We start from the raw sequence: 17,083 nt of genomic DNA, 5'->3' as shown, positions 1-17,083 counted from the left end.
CTTTTTATCGTGCCTGCTAGCCATACGGTTATTTCTGAAATATAAATAATTATTGGAGGAGCAGAAGCGCACCTGGGGGCATACAAAGCTGCACAAACAAGTGAATTTATGGAGCAGCTTTTGGCTCTACCTTACCCTCTGATTTGTGTGTCTCAGAAGAATAGGCTATAGCACAGCTACTGAGAAAGGGCTGTAAGATCAGGAAAAACACATCCAAATAATGGCCCGGACATTAGCCCTGGAGTTCTTCCAGCGTGGGCTGCAGCAACCTCAATCACGGTGAGCACGCAGGTCCTGTCGGGACCTCTGTGGCAGTGCTGTGTCGGGTAGGCAGGCCTCATTTTTCACTTGGCAGGGCTCAATCTTATCAAATCTTGCCTGTGTTTCAGGAAGGATGACCCGCTGAAGTCATGGAGATGGTGGGGGAGTGCAGGAGATGCAGAGCATCTTTCTGCAAGGTTCTTTGAGCATCTCACAGGGACATGGCTCTGCACCAAATTGATCCCTGAACGATGCAATGAGCTCCCCTGGCATTTTTTTACCTCCTTTTCAGAGTCTGCAGGAATGTATCCTGCAGAGGGGGGGAACCAAGTAAGGGGCTGAGACCTGGAGTTTCCAAAGCGATGCCCAAGGAGCCAGGAGGTGGCTCCGTGCCCCCCCCTGGCACCAGCTCCAGGGCTCATCCAGCCTCTACCCTCTGCTCCAGACTCCTACCACGGCCCCTGCTGCTCCCTGCCCAGTTTTTGCCACATTCTTTGATTTTTGGCATGGAGACTGGTCCTGCTGACAGCAGCCTGTGCTACAATGAGAAGCGACCAAGCAAATAAAATGCCAAGGAGTGACAGACCCGTTTCCATGCAAACATCCCTCATTAGGGAGAGGGGAGAGGAATGTAGGGCACCTGAGCGGCACCGCTTAAGCTGAAAGGATTTTCACCAGACACATCTGCCTTAAAATTCACAATGTGTGATCTCACAGCTTCCCCGAGTCTTAAGAAAGAAAAGGGAGGGGAAGGCTTTTTTTTTTGCTGAGGACAAGATGTGTTAGCAGGAGACCTGAAGTACTTGAGGATAAACTTCCACATGTGACTTCTGAGTGTTTTCAGCGGAGGGATGAATGCCCTTTCCATCTCTGCGTGAGTGTTAAAAAGAAGTGATTCTAATTTGATTTTCCTCATTGCTCCTACAGTAAAAAACGCGTGTGTGCCAGAACAGAATCACTTTCATCTCAAATTATGTGGAGGGCTTTTGCTGTCAAACATCTCTATCTTTCAGTCCCGTGGGCTTCAAGCACTGCAGTTGCAGAAGGTGAGAATTATGCAGGCTTTTGCACTAGCAAACTGGATCTCAAAATAAGTACAAGCAGCACCTGCTTTGCCAAATTTTCAGCTCCTGAGGGCAGATTGCTCAGAGCTCAGTCCCAAATCAGGTGCCCAACAGGAGGAGGAAGAAGCACAGGCAGGAGGTTGGGCCCCTACGGAAGCTCTGGCCATTGCTCATTGCAAAGGCAAAGAGCAGTGGGGGCTGCTTTGGCTCGTCCTTCACCAAGGGCACGGGCAGATCTCGCATGGAGCAGGCATCGAGCAAATCAAGTGCTGTGCTGGGCTCCTCTGGCAGCTCGGGGACACCCAGCAGGGGCTGAGCAGGAGCCGCACCCAGCACAACCCGAGCCCTCCTGGGGCTGCACACAGCAGCAGGCCACCAGCAGCTCCACCACCACCCCAGCGTGATGCTTCGCCTCCAAAACTTCCTGAAAGTTTCCTGAAGCACTTGCAAAATTATTGTATCAAAGCCTGCAGAACTCCCCTGTACCTGGGTGTCATCACTCACACCCCCCCACATGAGTCAACAGAGTAAGAGCAAAGGCAGGAGGGAACGTTTAAAAGCAAGCAGTGATTTTAGACAGGTCCCTTCTTTGTGCAGAGCCAGCAACAAACCCCATGAATGCGGTTTCTAGAGGTGCTGCAGCTTCCCCTGGCCTCCAGATGAGCCGTGGCACAGGGAAGAGCAAGCTCGAGGCCTCCCACCCGGGCAATAATCCTCTAGGCCACTCAATCAGTGGGCATGGGAAATTTGGAAGCGATTTGCTCAGAGACCTCTTCCACAGGGGCTTCCCACGTACCGCGCAGCCGTCGAAGGCGGCTCGGATGTAGGGGTTGTTGTCGTAGGACATCTCCTCGTCGTTGGAGCCCAGGAAGCGGATGGCCTTGTCGTAGCTGTCGGTGGTGGCGTCGTGCCAGGCTACAGACTGGTAGCAGTTGTAGGTGATGTTCTGGTGGGCCGAGGCGCTCAGGAGCCGGAGGAAAGTCATCTGCACCACTCCGATGGGGTTCCCATCCGAATCCACGTAGGAGAGCTATGGGAAGGGGAGAAGGGGAAACACTGGGCAGTGAGCGGCAATGCAACCTGCCCGGGGGGCTCCAAGGACCACCAGTCTCACCCATCCGTATCCCCATGTTCACGGGCATCCTGCCCTCTGCTCCTTGGCCTCCCCACCCCAGCGGGGCACGGGTCCTGCTCCTGCCATGCTGCACGGCACAAGGATGCTCTGGTCCTTCTGCCGGGGCAGGTTATTTCTCTTGCCGTTTGTGATCTGTTCATGTGCTAAACCAACAAGGCTAACACGGGGCAGGAGGAGAAAGGAAAGGGGATTTTGGCCCTGGTTGCAAAAGGGTGCAGTGCCGAGCAAATTTGGGGATATATGTCTAAAAGCTATGAAAGGCAATTCTGAGTACACTTCTCTAGCTTTTGAAGAGAGAAGAGTCAAGACTTACGGAGGAGCTTGGGGTTTTATTTTCCTGCCCCATTTGACACAATTTTTGACCTCTGTAGGTATTTTGCTCTGCACACACAGGGGCATTTCCCATTCATCTTTCCTGGATACCAGAGCAATGGCTTTTAAACAATCCTTGCAACCGAATCTGCAGGAATCCCATTCCTGCAGACAGGGACTGGGGATTTGCTCCGTTCTGCACATCAGGCTCCTTTTCTCCCCCAAAGGAGAATGGTTTCTGGAAATATATTTCTGCAAAACAAGTTACTGAATCCCCTGCAGCCCCGTAGGATTCAGGCCTTTCCAGGACTCTCTCTTGTGCCCCACCAAGGAAGCAAACGCGCAGTGGGCCAGCCAGGCCACAAGTACAGACCGACTGCACTCAGGGTGGTGGCTCCAGCCATGGCCAAGCTACCAGAGCTGCTGCTGGAAACTGTCCTCTACAGACAGCTGACATCCTTAGACATGACTGGGGGAAAAACACAGCACAGAAACAACGCAGAGTTCTTCGAGGTACCATGAAACATCAAATTAGGGCGCGAGCTGCAAACAGTAGAACAGATTTGTAACCACATGACAAAATCACGAGTAAAAAGATCGTAAAAGTAAATAAATGTATACCAACCGGTTGTCAGGATACCATTGCGCCGTCCTCCTGAGAGTTAAATATGACTGACCATGAGAGAGCCACGCATGCCAGGTGGAGAGAGACCAGAAAACCACCAGGACATGGAAGGAGAGGGACACAAAATGCCAGCTACTTGGCACGCACTTCATGTCTCAGCTACCCATCGACCTGCAAGATTTGCTTTTCCTTGCACTTTTATTTCTAATCAGGGTTTGGTCTGGGAGCCTGGCAGCTTGCTAAGGGGTCTCAGTTGCTGTTCTGCCTCCGCAGGCTGCACGAGGCTTGCAACTGGAGCCACTGGGAACTGGCTGCGTGCACAAGGCTTGGCTGGTTCTGCAAAAATCAATCTTTTCCTTTTTTCCTGTGTGACAGTATTTGCCTGTGGCAGGTGCCATATGGCATGGAAGGATAACAGGACGGGATAGGTGGCAGGTCTCGTTAGAGCTACTGGGAATTACGGGTGTGCATGAGTAACGCACACGGGAGGAAAGCAGAGTCCAAAAGAAAACATCTGCAGCCCTCTTATCCGTCTAAATGCAGGTCGGCTGCATCATGAGAAATCCTGGGAAATTAACTCCAGGTACTCTGTGTCATTGATTAATGACAGTGGGGAAGCATCAAAACGAGATGGTTTCTTTGTATTTCACGTTTACTCTGCCCGTCTTACTTCAGATGCTCTCAGAAGAAAGGCAAGCCTTGGCACAACTGCACACCTTGCGTGAGCAGAGATTCCTTGGGGTGCCTCATAAGCAGCCCCAGGGAAATCCTCCCAACTTCTCCAGGCTCCTCTGGGCTCAGCCCAGAGAAGCGGGGGCTGAGCACAAAAGCTCTAGGGGTGAGCAGAGCACCCCAAGGGGCACCCATCCTACCAGCCTGTACAGACTTCAGATGATCCAGGCAATCATCTTCCCCATTTACTGACCTCATAGCTCCAAATACCAATTGGTGTGAAATGGAGTTGTTTTTTTTTATTATTATTTTTTTTATTTTAAACAAACTTTATATTTATGGCCTGTGCGTTTAACAGTTTTGTGGTTTCCTTAGGAAGGTCTTCTATGTGCTGGTGGCTTTTTTCCAAATGGAAAATGTGAGACAGGTAAAAAGCAAGAAAACGGCCACACAGAAAGACAGAACAAAGGGCTCCAAGTGGCACTGAAATTCCTATTTAAAAGGGCCCTGAGCTCTAGGCTGGCCATTCAGCCTCTAAAGTAGCTGACAAACAGACTGGGAAGAAATAAGAGCGGAGAAAATGGAGAGATGAAGGCACTAATTGATGAAGTGCTCCGTGACTAAGCTAGGCGCAGTTGCCCTCCAAGGAGCGATGAGGCTGAAGCCTTGGCTTTGCGGCCTTGCCGGATGGTGCAGAAAAGCTGCAGAAGCCATACCCTTCTTGTGGGCAGAATCAGAGCGTACACATTTAGTGGCGATGAAATGGGGCTTAGGAAAACAAGGCAGTGTTTTCCTTTGTTTGCTCTTTAAGGTGGAAGTTTGCACGTTCTGCAGGAAACCTCTGCCCTTGGCAGCGGGGCCATCGGCACCTCCATCTGCTTCTCTCTGCTGAGTATTTCCTCCTTCCCTAATCCTCCTGATTTGATTGAGCTCATTACGTGCATCCTGCTAATCCTACAAGAATTGATATACACACACGGGAGATTTCTGTTTCTGAAGGAGAGCTGGATCGTGCTAATCACTTGCTGATGGGCTCTGTGGGAGAGCAATCCATCCTCCACAAACCTCCTACAGGACAAAACCCTTTTTACATGTTGCTGTCTTGGCTGCTTGCTGACATCAAGCATTGTTTGACCTCACAATAGCCACAATTAAGGTTTTTTTTAAAGGTAGAAAAAAAAAAATCAGTAAAATTCCAGGCTACCAAGCTTGGCACACACTCACAGCTTGAAATCTTTGTTGGACTCAATGACTTCACCTCTCCTAGGCTCTGGGGGTGCTGTGGGAGCCCCCCACTCTTCCACTGGGGACAACCTGACCCAGCACAGCCATGTGCAGACTCCCCAGCCCAGCCTGGCTCCACACAAGGTTTCTCTGAAGATAAAGCTACTCCCCTTGGGGACAGCAGCATGGGGACACCCAGTTTGCCCTTGCCACAATGGGAATGGCTCAGGAGGCAGCAGCACCCTCCTGCAGGCGTTTCAGCCCTGCCAGTGCCTGGGCACATCAGTGTATCCCCTTCTGATGCAAGGAAAAGCTCAAGAGCTGCTCCTCGGCTTAAAGCCAGGCAGAGTGCTGTCTAAAAATGTGCCCATATTGGGTTTTGGTTCTTTTTCACCCTAAATATTCCACCTTAAATGTTTTAACTGCAGCTTGTGATGGTGATTAGTCCAGCATGCAGAGTGCAACAGGTCTGGCCATACCAAAGCAGGTGACGTGCTCTGATTCAGACTAGAGGGCCAGGGTTAGCCACTTACCAAAGACCCCCGCTTGTATTGACTATACCATGTGGAAGGCTGTTCTTTGGGCCAACGAGCCATTTTACTCTGTAAAATACGACACGGGTTAAAGAAAACAGAAAGCACTGAGATGCATCTTACCAGTTTACCGCGCTTGAATTCACTGAACCAGGAGCCTGGGTTTTCCTTTGGCCAAGAAGTAATTCTAGCCTAGTTTGTGGACGGCAAGGAGGGAAGAGAGAAAGAAAAAAAAAAAAAAAGAAATAAAAAAAAGTTACATTCGGTTCCATGAGCAGAGTCTGCATGTCTTATTGAAAATGTCCGACTTCTTTTAAAGAGCATGTTTCCTTAATCCTTATAAATCAGTAACAAGACGAGCCAGCAGAGCCCTAAGGTGCCAGCAGCCTCTCGAGCAGAAGGAGATGCCACTGCTTGGCACCAGCCTCCTTCGCTAAGGGCTAATGATCACTGACTCCGGATACTTTGGATGCCAAACCGGCAGCACAGTCAGTTGGCAGGAGAGCTGAAAGGAAAGACATAGGGGAAAAAAAGGAAACATGAACAGTAGAAGTGCTGGTAACAGACAAGGCTGCTGTCACTCCAATGTCAAATCCAGATGCTGTGGGGCCAGGAAAGGCAAAGAGCAAGCTTAAGGAAAAGCCTCCATCTGCCTCCTGCAGTTGTGCAGCAAGAAGGAGCAGCACAGGCAGCACATCCTCCTCCATCGGTGCCGGACCATTGCACGTGATGGAGCTCCAGCCACCTGGAGCAGTGCAGGGGATGACCTTGACAAGAAACGTGCTGTCAGAGCATCCTTTATGGCTGACCATCCGAGCAGCTGAAGCACTTGTCACAGTCAGAGCACAAGGAACGAGCGCAGCTGCCACGTGCTCTCCTGCTTTTCTGAAACCTCCCTCACTTCTGCCGTAAATCTCGCCAAAAACAATGCCCAAACTTTATGCAGGTGTCTCAGGATTATCCCTTCCTTTCCAGGCTGTGAACCATAAAGTTGGTCAGCGTGCTTCTGCTGTGCTAAGGATGGACTGAAAGGGGATGTGTCAAACTCTGCAGGGACTTATAGTAAACACTCAGCCAACACTTCATGCTGCTGTGGTAGCAGTTCTCATCCCTCTCCATGGAAAACCAGCTGGCTGAGCCTTTTTCTCATTACGGCATTACTGCAATAGTGTAGTGCAGTTTGCATTTGGGGAGCATCACAGCCTGTGTCCAGAAGAGCAGTTGGCAGGGGATGAAGTGGGGCCCAACAGCCACTGGCAGAGTCAGTGAGGCACTTATCCGCTATGAGATCGTGGGCAGACTCTGCTTTTTTAGCTGTCAACACTTTGAGGAGATCCATGGCAAAGTAATGCAAAGGAGAATAAATCTATCTCCTGTTTAAACAGCCCTAACAAAAAAATCAGGGAAAATTTATGCTCTATGTTATTTGCCCTGCACTGGCACATATTTCTGGTGGATAAAATTCAGCAGGCGAATGGCTTCCACAGGAGTGAACAGCTTCATCTGCACCTTGCGCCAGCTGCAGCACAACCATGACATGGGGAGCGCTCCCCCTGGCTGCTCTGAAAAATGTTTCGGCTTGGCCAGTGCAAGAACTGGTCCCAGGCACTGAGGAGAGCCGCTCCACAAAATAGGGTGTGTGGGTATGGGACAAAAATTGTGAGTATGGGCGAGCTAAGCACATCAGTACATGCTAATTTAATCAACCAGTGCCTGGAACAGCACCGAGACTGGCTGAAGCCAGTTAGGAAACCAGATACCCCCAATATGAAGCAGGGAAAGTTACAGGAGGTGAATGTTTATCTGCTCTGCCTGAAGACACAGCCAGGGTGGAGGAGGCAGCGGTGCTTGCGCACACAAAGGGCAGAGTGGGCAGCACGGCTGCAGGACGGAAGACAAGGAATGAATTAAACATGGGGAGCCACAGCTCCTGCACCAACACAGTTCTGCCTTTGTAAAGTAAAAAAATAAGGTTTTAGCCTTTATCACGCCTGAAAACATCAACGTTTAAAACTGACTTACCCAAAGAAATTCTCTTGGTAAAAATATTCCTTAGTATTTTAAAAGACAGCATTGTACAACAAAAGAACAGTTCTGGATTTTTACTTGCTACTGTGAATATCCACATTAGTAAACAACCCCTTATTACAATATATAAGAAAAAGAAAGTTGTACGGACTTACTCCTTCAGACTTCTTATCAGGGAAGATGCAAGTCTCTCCACCAGCTGTGAAATTACAGTAAACTTTGAAAGAGTCCCTGGAACATCCTTGGTTAGGATCAACCCAGTATTCACCTGGATGCACGACAGGTCAGAGAGGGGAAGAAAGAATCAGCACTGTCAAAGGAGGACAATGGGCACTTCAACAACCATCTTAGTAGGTACATTTCATCTCGTTCACAGGCCACTATTATATGCATTTTTTTGGAGACCAGTTGTTCTGATTCCAGGTGATACAGTGGCACCTTTCAGAAATAGCTTTTTTTTTTTTGCATCAGACATCCGCATTCTTCTCTATGAGTCTGCCACAATCCTCACAGGACACAAGGGCCAGAAGTCCCCCAGTCTTTCCCTTCCTGCACTTGACTATTCACTATTAATGGGAAACCCACTGTGTTTTCCCCATCCCTGCTTAGTTCTAGGACGCACCGTCTGGGAAGTCGGGGTGACAGAGCTGCAGATCTTTGCAGGTGCGAGCTGGGTTATGCTGAGTGCCCAATGGATGCTTCATTTGCTCAATTTCCAGTTTCAAGGAATTCAGTGAGCCGAAAATTTCCTCCATGCCATCTGCATAGTCCATGTAGTTGTCAGCGTTTCCATCATCCACCAGCTGGCTGGCATCGATGTTTCGCCTGGTCCTCTTGGAGGCCTGGATGGGCAGCGGCTGGATGACTTCTCCAGGAGGACCCTGATTTTGGGGGAACGAAGAAAACTTCTCATTGGAAATGGGGAAGAGACAGAAGAAATGGCCAAAGCAACCATCAACACTGACAAACAGCACCACAAGATACACACCAGACATGTCAAACACCCACTAATGAAAACCCCAGCCACCAGGCACAAACACGGAGTTCATCTTCTCTCGTCCTCCTCCCATTACTAATTTTTCCCTTCACCTCCTTTCTTCCCTGGCAGGACTCAGGATATCCTGAATCTTTATCTGGAAATCTACATTACAACACCTGTTAAATCAGAACCTCGTTTCACACTTCACATAATGGGCTGTACTTACAGGAGGCCCTGGGGGCCCAGGAAGACCTGATTCACCCTTTGGACCTGTTGGACCCTAGGTGGAAAAACAACAGAAAAACATAAATCACTCAGAAAAATACATTTCTTACTGATACCACACTCCAGTATTTCTTTTAATAGTGTCTAGCAGCAAAAAAAAATATCTTCCTATCTCTTTAGGGACACAAAGAGAGTCTCCCACCTCTTTGCCCCCCAATAAAATGTTTATTTTGTTTACTCTCTGATGCTTGGTAAGAGAAAATGTCTGTCAAATGCTTGGTATTAAGCAGTCAAATTTTGCTCAAGCTTCTGCAGAAAAGGAAGAATATTTCAACGCAGGAAATCTCCAAATCAATTCAACAGGTTTATAAATCAAATAAAATCTTAAAAGTGATAAAATATTTAATTCTGCATGGAAATAAGAGACTTTAGGAAGTTGTACAAGCAGAATTTTTAGCTGCCTGAATAGAAGATCTATAGTACGAAGTCTGCTTTAGTGATGCATTTCTCACCTTCACTTTTCAGCTTGCTACCTCCCGCTTGTATTTTTAACATCCTCTGCTTTACAATAGCAGGTTTTCTCCCAAGGACTATGCATTGGATTCCTCCTTATGATCTTTTCTACACTGATGTTCAATGAAGTACAATGCGTGTACCAGAAACCTTCCCCAATTATAACTTCTGGCCTTAGACAGCCTGAAAAGGCTGCATTGGCTATAGTCATCTTTGGCTAATTGCCTTAATGCTTCTGATGGGGCAGAGTCACAGTAGGTTATGCACTTAAGAAGAGATCCTCAGCCTCTTCATTTAACAATGTCTATACTCACTGATGATCCTTTAGCACCTTTGGGACCAGGCGGACCCTGCGTAGAGAAGAATGAAGAAGGGAGTTAGTTTCTTTGTCAGCAGAGAAGTCAGCCTCTCCTTATAGACGCAGTACTCTTATACTAGTTTCTGCAATTTTAAACATTCACTTCCCTTTTTGTGTCCACTTTTCACATCCATTTGAGCTGGATGCCACTTTTATTTGCAAACAGACAAAAACCATTGGTGTTGGACCAGTTTGCATCCCCCTCACAGGTCTGAGCCATGCATGCCCTCTGACTACCACCCCCTGGGTACGCCTGTAACTCATTCAAGTGTTGTTAACGGGCTCAGCTGGGCAATCCCAATTCCACACAGCATCCTCAAACAAGGTCATGCCAGAAGGGCTGAACTGGGTTATCTGGGAGTACCAAGGTGACCCTAGATGGGCTGTGTAGCTCCCCAGGAATTCAAAGATAATTACTTGTCACATACCGGTAATCCTGGTGGCCCTGGGGGTCCAATTGGTCCAGAAGGACCTGTGATACCCTGAAAAATAAAAGCAGAACAACACTGATTTGCATGCAGTGATGCTGGCTTATTACTATGCAATTAACATCTGCTCACAATTGACCACCTGATTTTGGAGGACATTCAAATTTGAAAAATCAATTAATATTATTATTTTTTTTAAGTTTGTGCATCCAGAGAAGATTATGAGTGGGAAATCTCATTTAGGCACACAGTTCTAAAATCAGTCCTCCAGATGCATATTTAATGTTACCATCCCTCCAAGCCTATTCAGCTTCTTTTCACATGAGCCCTGAGAAGCTGCTTTCCACTAAAATGGGTCGTTCTGGAGCACCTCTACATTGTGCATGTAGAACAAACAACATTAATGTATAAAATAGAAAATATTCCTCAGAACTTAGCAAGACTCCCCTGCTGAGAATGACCATCTCTGCTGTACCGCACCTGCTCAAAGGCAGCAAACGCCCCAGCTCAAGAACGTGTTTAATGAAGGTCTTACGGGACATTTACCTGCTCTCCTTTGGGTCCTGCTGAGCCCTGGGGGCCTGGGAGACCTCTGTCGCCCTTTTCTCCCTGCTCACCTGGCGGCCCAATAAGACCAATTAAACCTGGATGACCCTAGGGGAAAATAGCAGATGTTAATTACGATCTCTCCGGAGGTAACCGAACGCCAAAGCTAGCCATCAAAGACATTTCCAGGTACACAAACAAATATCTAAGCAAGGTGATAGGAGTTTGCAGCTACCCTCGACACCTGGCAGTGACATCAGCGAGGTCGTGCACAGACTCTTACCTTTTCGCCTTTAGGGCCAGAATCTCCTTTAAGACCGGGCAAACCAGGTGGGCCCTTTGGGAAGCAGGAGGGAAAACAAAGGGGAGAATGAGTTTATGGAAAACACGCTCTCCCATTTCAAAACCTCATCAGATGTGATGGTCTGGACATACCATTGGGCCTGGAGGACCGTCTGGGCCAGGTGATCCGGGGAGACCTTGTTCACCCTGTAAAACATCACAATTCCCTCAAAGCCATCATTCATGGCAGCAGTGCTCCCAGCTGGGGTTACTCAGATTATTCACGCATCCTCATCCTGCCACTGTGCCAGGGAGCATTTGCACTGTTTTCTTACAGATGCTGAGGACAAACGTGTTTATATTCCCTTCGTGCTCCAATCTCTGCTGGAAAAGGGGCTTTCAAGCTCCAGGAAATGTTGCCCCGGAGAGGAAGCAAGCAGACCCAGCACTCAGATAAAAGGTGCAGGGAGCTGGTATTCATCATCACGTTATTTCCACTGAGTGTGTTCTCTCTGCTGTCAGGCACTGCAGCACAGAAACTCTCTGCCCACTTGCAGACACCATGTTACACTGGGAACAAGCCGTCTTCCATGGCAGATGCCCCTAAAGGACAGCCCTGAGCAGAAATGTTCTCAGACCCTGCTCTGTTCGGGAATACTCACGACTGGACCAGGAATTCCTCGAAGACCATCTGGGCCGGGTTTTCCTGGAGCACCTTGGGGACCAATTGGGCCTGTCTTCCCAGGAGGTCCTTCCAAACCAGCTTCACCCTGTGTTCAAAGACAGCAAGGTTTAATTTGCATCAGGCCATCAAGTGATCTTCTCAAAGATGCAGCAGCGGCTGGCAGGATGTCACAAAGTGAACGCAATTCCCTGCATAGCATGTAAAATTTTCCATTCGTTGATTTTCCTGCTGCTTCCCTATCCCTGATGTGCTGGGGACAAGTCTCCAAACAGCTTCACTTTTCAGCCCTGCCTATTTCTGCTGATTTACAGCAGCAACCGTTCTTTGCTGCGAGCCCTCCAGAGCGTGAAGCTTTCTTTGGTTCGGTCCTGAGAGATGTGCTAGCAGAGCACACCCTCCGCCACCAGCGTTCCTGTGCCTGCCACAACAATTAGATCTGTAATTTGCAATCCCACTTTCCGTTTCCCCACCACCCCTAATGAAACTGCCACGGTCCAATAATGCTGGGTTTGCCCTGGGATATGATGCACGGCTCTGCATGCCGCATTATTCACAACACATTAAACTGCCGAATATGGCACTTTGTCATTTTGAAGCAAGAAAAATATTCCCATGACCTTACCAAGCTCTAATCATCTCCACGGAGTTTGTTCAAAGATGAAACCTACACTTTAATTTGAGGCCAATGGCCCCAGATTCAAGCTGATTTGTTGTAGCACAGCAAAATCAAATGACTGTCTTCCAATAACAATGTCAGAGGGTGAGTGCTTTGGCACATGAAGGATATGGTAGAAGAGAAATCCCATTCAGCTCTCACCTTGGCTCCTTTCTCTCCTTGCCTTCCTTCAGGACCAGCTGGACCAGGAGGGCCCTAGAGAAAGCACAAAATGGATGCAAAACACAGTTTGATCACCCTGATATGTAATAGCCTAGTGGAATTACCAAAACAGTGCTACAGCTGCAGAGAAGAAGACAACATGGAGACAAATATCTCTGAAAACCTTTATAAATTAGCTCCTTGATAAACAGATCCCTGGCCTCTACCAGGAGAGAGAAAGTAAAGGAGCGCCTTAAATTTATATTTTCTTTTGGGTGTTGGAATCTTTAAAAAAAACAATGAAATTTAGCTGACAACTTCCCATCGATTTCCAATGGCTGTGGATGGCATGTCAATTTTTTTTAATACATGCTACTGCCTGGCATTTACTTTAGACGGAGTAATAAAATCAGTTAAAAAAAATCAACACGAGTACATTCAGAAAAATGTTTTTAAACAATGAGCTTACCCTTTTTCCTGGGGGTCCGGAGGGTCCTGGCTCTCCCGTGGGACCTGGGGAACCCTAGACGGAGAGTGGAGAAGCCATGACTGCACCACGAGACATGGGAAGAAGGAGCAAGTGTGCAAAACTCCCGCTGAGATTTGGAGTTTGTGCTAAGTCGGGGCGTGGGCGGCCAGTACAACTCCCAGCACTTCCTTGGGGTGCAGGTGGTATCTTGTTTTATCCCTTCCCACCATGTAATACCATAAGGCATGGTGAGCTTAAAACGAAAAGCTAGATTTTGCTTTTCTGTAAGCTAAGTTTTGCTTTTTGGATGTATTGCCGAGCAGCCTGGATGGATGGCAGCAGCCAGGCTGACACAGACAGGAAGGGATGGGATGGGGCAGGCAGCAGGGGAAGGTGCCGGGAATTAACTGCTGTTCATTCTTCTGCGGTAAAGCCCTTGGACCTGCACAAAGACACTGGGGACTGAACACAGATCCCTTCCATCCAGTTACTCACAGTCTGACCAGGTTCGCCATCATCGCCTTTGTCACCAGGGGGACCATCTTGACCCTAAAATGAAAGGAGGAAGCAAGCAGGAATACTTAGGGTACAAACGGAGCTAGATAAAGTGTCAGACCCAGCAGGTGTGGTTCAGCTTGTCCTCATGTCACCAGGAACCATCCCTTCCCACCTCTTGCTGGGAATGCCAGCAACAGCAGACCTCCCGAATAGCATATTGAGTATCATGGATAGGAACTGCTCCTGCCCCAAAGGCTGCGGGGTGGGCAGAACAGTCTTACAGTGGGACTTCCCACCCTTTCCCCGAATAAAGACCAGAGGAGCTGCTGGTGAATGAACAGTACACAGTCATATTTCACAAAACCTAATTATCCCTCTGTGAGGCAAACACTTACAGCTGGACCAGGTTCTCCAGGAGGACCAGGGTCACCAGGGAAACCAACTGGACCCTGCAAAGAGAGAAGAGGGAGATCCCCAGGTCAGAGGTTGCACCCAGAGACCTGCAGAGCACTGTACCTGTCACCCCACTGGCAACACGGGGAGATGCCCTATGGAGCAAGATCCCAATTCCCTACCCTCATACCCAGTCCTAGTTCACATCCCAGTTTTGTGTCTTCAGTAATTTCATCCCATTAGTTATCAGCAGCTTTGCAGCCAGACTATACAAAGCTCCACTGTCTATACAGGGAATTTCATCTAGTTTTTCACAAATACAGCAGACAAGTGACAGTGAAATCCTCTCAGCTTTGGAGAATGTGCAGATTAGAAGGTTTTGCTTTTCTTTACTACATGATGTGTAACATTTTTCACCTGAAGATCCTCTCAAAGCATTTAATGACTAAAACAACTCCACCACTCTCCTCCATATAATGCCTATTGTGCACTTCAAATGATTCTGAGAACAGCGCTCAGACACTAAGTTTGAACCGATAATGCAATCTCCCCAAACCCCATCTGTTAAGAGAGATGACTAACTCCCCTGCCTCCTTTGCTGTTTCATGCCATCTTTGCTTATCGCATGATGAATTTCTTCAGCCAACAAGCATCAAAGGAGCAGGCAAGACAAATACTGTACCATTGTCATCTGGTATAAATCAGTACAGCTCTGCTGGCTTCCATAGAGCTACAGCAATTAGCATCAGCAGGGATCTGACCCCAGAGGTACTGCTCCCAGATTCACATAAATCTCCTCTATGCTATCTTGGAAGCTTTGCTCTGGTACAGAGGACCCTTGCAATGCACAAGCTCAGATGCAAAGTAATCCTATTGCAGACCCTCTCCATAAGTGTGAGTTTCCTGACAGCCTGCAAAAAGGACTAATGAGTCAAGCAATGCTGCAAGATATGGTACAGCTGGGTCTTTTCCTCATTAGCACCCTAAAGGAATGGATTAATAGCACATATTAATTAGAGGGGAAATTCTCTGGCTGGTAAACTATTTCAAATTTCCACAACAATCTCTGGAAAACATCTTTCCATGTGGAGATCTCTGCAGGGCAAGACAAGGAAGCACCATTTTGACAGCAGGGGGTACTTACAGGGCTGCCTTTGGGTCCATCGTCACCTGGTGGACCTTTGGGACCAGGTGGACCGGCAGCACCAGAAGGACCTGCTTCACCCTTTTCACCTCTTTCACCTTTAGGACCCTGTAAAAGAAAAAGGATGTTTCTATTATCCAGTAAACCAACTTACCAATCCCTAATTATCCTTTAATCAATTCTGAACAAGACTCTCTATTTGTATCTCAAAGCACAAGGACATGATTTAGCAGTCCCTTCCCACAAAGATTTGATGGTGTTCCTGTTGTTGTGGGCAGCGTGCATTCAGTGACTAAACACTGTCCTATAAATACCCGTACCATGGCAATGCCTCTGCCTGACGCCCAAACCAAGAACCCGGCTGGTTCAGTCCCCATCCCCATCCATGCCTCCCCAAAACCCCTTCCACCAGCTCCCTGGGGATACCACGGACAAAAAGCTCCTCTCTACCACATCCCGTAGCATACTCACCGGCAGGCCAACCTCCCCAGGAAGACCAGGCTCACCAGATTCACCAGGTTCACCCTGCAGGGGAGAAAAAAGGAAGGCTACAGCTCTGTTCCTGCAGGGTGCTGAGCTTTCTGCTTATGTGCTGAACCCCTCGGGCCTGCTGAGAGATGCAAGCCCCAGTAAGGCACAGACTGGGTGCTGCCACACCACATGCCAGGGAGACCTCACTATCTTGTGTTCAGGTACATTTCCATCTTTTTGGCTTATAATAACAAAAATACACAACATATATACGTCTCAATACATTTGTTTACTTAATTGAGAAGAAATCACTGTATAAGTACCTCAAGGACAGCATTAAACATGTTTCAGGTTGGGAGAAGCTGCCTCTTTTTAAATAGCACCTATCTACAGACCAGGTGGATGAACAAAATGACCACAGCGATGAATGTACCTCATCACCACCCCACTCACCTGCCCAAATCCTCACCTTATCACCTGAAAATACAGCTCAGGCTCCAAATCAAATCCTCCCAAGGTTTGTTAATGACCCCACCACAACGGTAGGAATTAGCACAGTCTGCAGTGGCACTCCTATCTGAGCCCTCTCGAGGTCTCATTTTACACGAGCGCAGCAAGGATGATGCTCACATCATGGGAGCCTTCAGCATCCAAGCTAGACCAACAAGCAGACTGGCTTATCTGCCTCGAGAGGCTTTTTTATTTCCCTTTTCCATTTTAAATTATCACCGATACATTGGTATCTTAATGACGACCTCCTTATTAGCAAAGCCCCCAGACAAGCAGCAGACTTCTTGCAGGCTTTAGTTGGGTACAGGAGGATGCTTTACCTTCTCTCCTACCGCGCCAGGATTTCCTATTCCCCCGGGAGAACCCTGGGGACCGTCTGCTCCTGGTGGTCCAGACGGACCTCTGGGCCCAGGTGGGCCTGGCGGGCCCTGGGGAAAGGGGGGACAAACCTCAGACAAGTTCCTGGAGAAATGCTTACATCGGTGACGAAAATAGGAGAAAAGCATCTTACCATTTGCCCAACGTCACCTGTTTCTCCCTTCTCACCGGGTGGTCCAGGCAGGCCCTGAGGAGATGATAATTTTTAGCTGTGAACACCTTTGGTGGAGCCCCAGCCTTCATCCCCCCCCAGCACTGCCTTGATGCTACAAATTACCTGCAGGCCCACAGGGCCAGGGGGACCAGGGAAACCTCGAGGTCCTTCATCACCTTTCTGACCAAAGAGGCCTTGCTGTCCTCTGGGACCTGGCTCTCCATCGGCTCCCTACAAGGAAAAAGTCTAACGTGGCTTAGCAAGGGCACGAGGTGGGTGCACAGCTCCCTGCCCAGCACCTCCCGCTGCAGCCAGCAATGCTCATCCCCATGCACCGGGTATGAGCAATGCCAGGCAGAAACTGCAATTCTTTACAGAG

General features: G+C 48.4%; 1 protein-coding gene across 2 annotated transcripts in view; it reads right to left on the bottom strand.

Moving 5' to 3' along the window:
• Nucleotides 1-17,083, bottom strand: part of COL5A1 (collagen type V alpha 1 chain) — a 149,006-nt gene that overhangs the window by 3,434 nt on the left and 128,489 nt on the right. Inside the window, exons 46-65 of one of the 2 annotated variants that reach the window (XM_035341727.1) lie at nucleotides 16,828-16,935; nucleotides 16,684-16,737; nucleotides 16,493-16,600; nucleotides 15,663-15,716; nucleotides 15,192-15,299; nucleotides 14,050-14,103; nucleotides 13,652-13,705; nucleotides 13,157-13,210; nucleotides 12,688-12,741; nucleotides 11,848-11,955; nucleotides 11,339-11,392; nucleotides 11,187-11,240; nucleotides 10,904-11,011; nucleotides 10,358-10,411; nucleotides 9,886-9,921; nucleotides 9,060-9,113; nucleotides 8,477-8,735; nucleotides 8,010-8,122; nucleotides 5,827-5,895; nucleotides 2,122-2,355 (exon numbers count right to left, since the gene is read on the bottom strand). In XM_035341727.1, coding sequence (XP_035197618.1) covers nucleotides 2,122-2,355; nucleotides 5,827-5,895; nucleotides 8,010-8,122; nucleotides 8,477-8,735; nucleotides 9,060-9,113; nucleotides 9,886-9,921; nucleotides 10,358-10,411; nucleotides 10,904-11,011; nucleotides 11,187-11,240; nucleotides 11,339-11,392; nucleotides 11,848-11,955; nucleotides 12,688-12,741; nucleotides 13,157-13,210; nucleotides 13,652-13,705; nucleotides 14,050-14,103; nucleotides 15,192-15,299; nucleotides 15,663-15,716; nucleotides 16,493-16,600; nucleotides 16,684-16,737; nucleotides 16,828-16,935 — 1,791 coding nt within the window. Of the gene's footprint in view, nucleotides 1-2,121; nucleotides 2,356-5,826; nucleotides 5,896-5,949; nucleotides 6,019-8,009; nucleotides 8,123-8,476; nucleotides 8,736-9,059; nucleotides 9,114-9,885; nucleotides 9,922-10,357; nucleotides 10,412-10,903; nucleotides 11,012-11,186; nucleotides 11,241-11,338; nucleotides 11,393-11,847; nucleotides 11,956-12,687; nucleotides 12,742-13,156; nucleotides 13,211-13,651; nucleotides 13,706-14,049; nucleotides 14,104-15,191; nucleotides 15,300-15,662; nucleotides 15,717-16,492; nucleotides 16,601-16,683; nucleotides 16,738-16,827; nucleotides 16,936-17,083 lie in introns of both variants that reach the window. The other variant, XM_035341726.1, reaches the window with a different exon arrangement.

This window comes from Oxyura jamaicensis, chromosome 17, assembly GCF_011077185.1.
Source record: "Oxyura jamaicensis isolate SHBP4307 breed ruddy duck chromosome 17, BPBGC_Ojam_1.0, whole genome shotgun sequence".
Classification (NCBI taxonomy): Eukaryota; Metazoa; Chordata; class Aves; order Anseriformes; family Anatidae; genus Oxyura; species Oxyura jamaicensis.
Note: the sequence above shows the minus strand (reverse complement) of the source record. Positions and strands in the feature narration are given on the sequence as shown.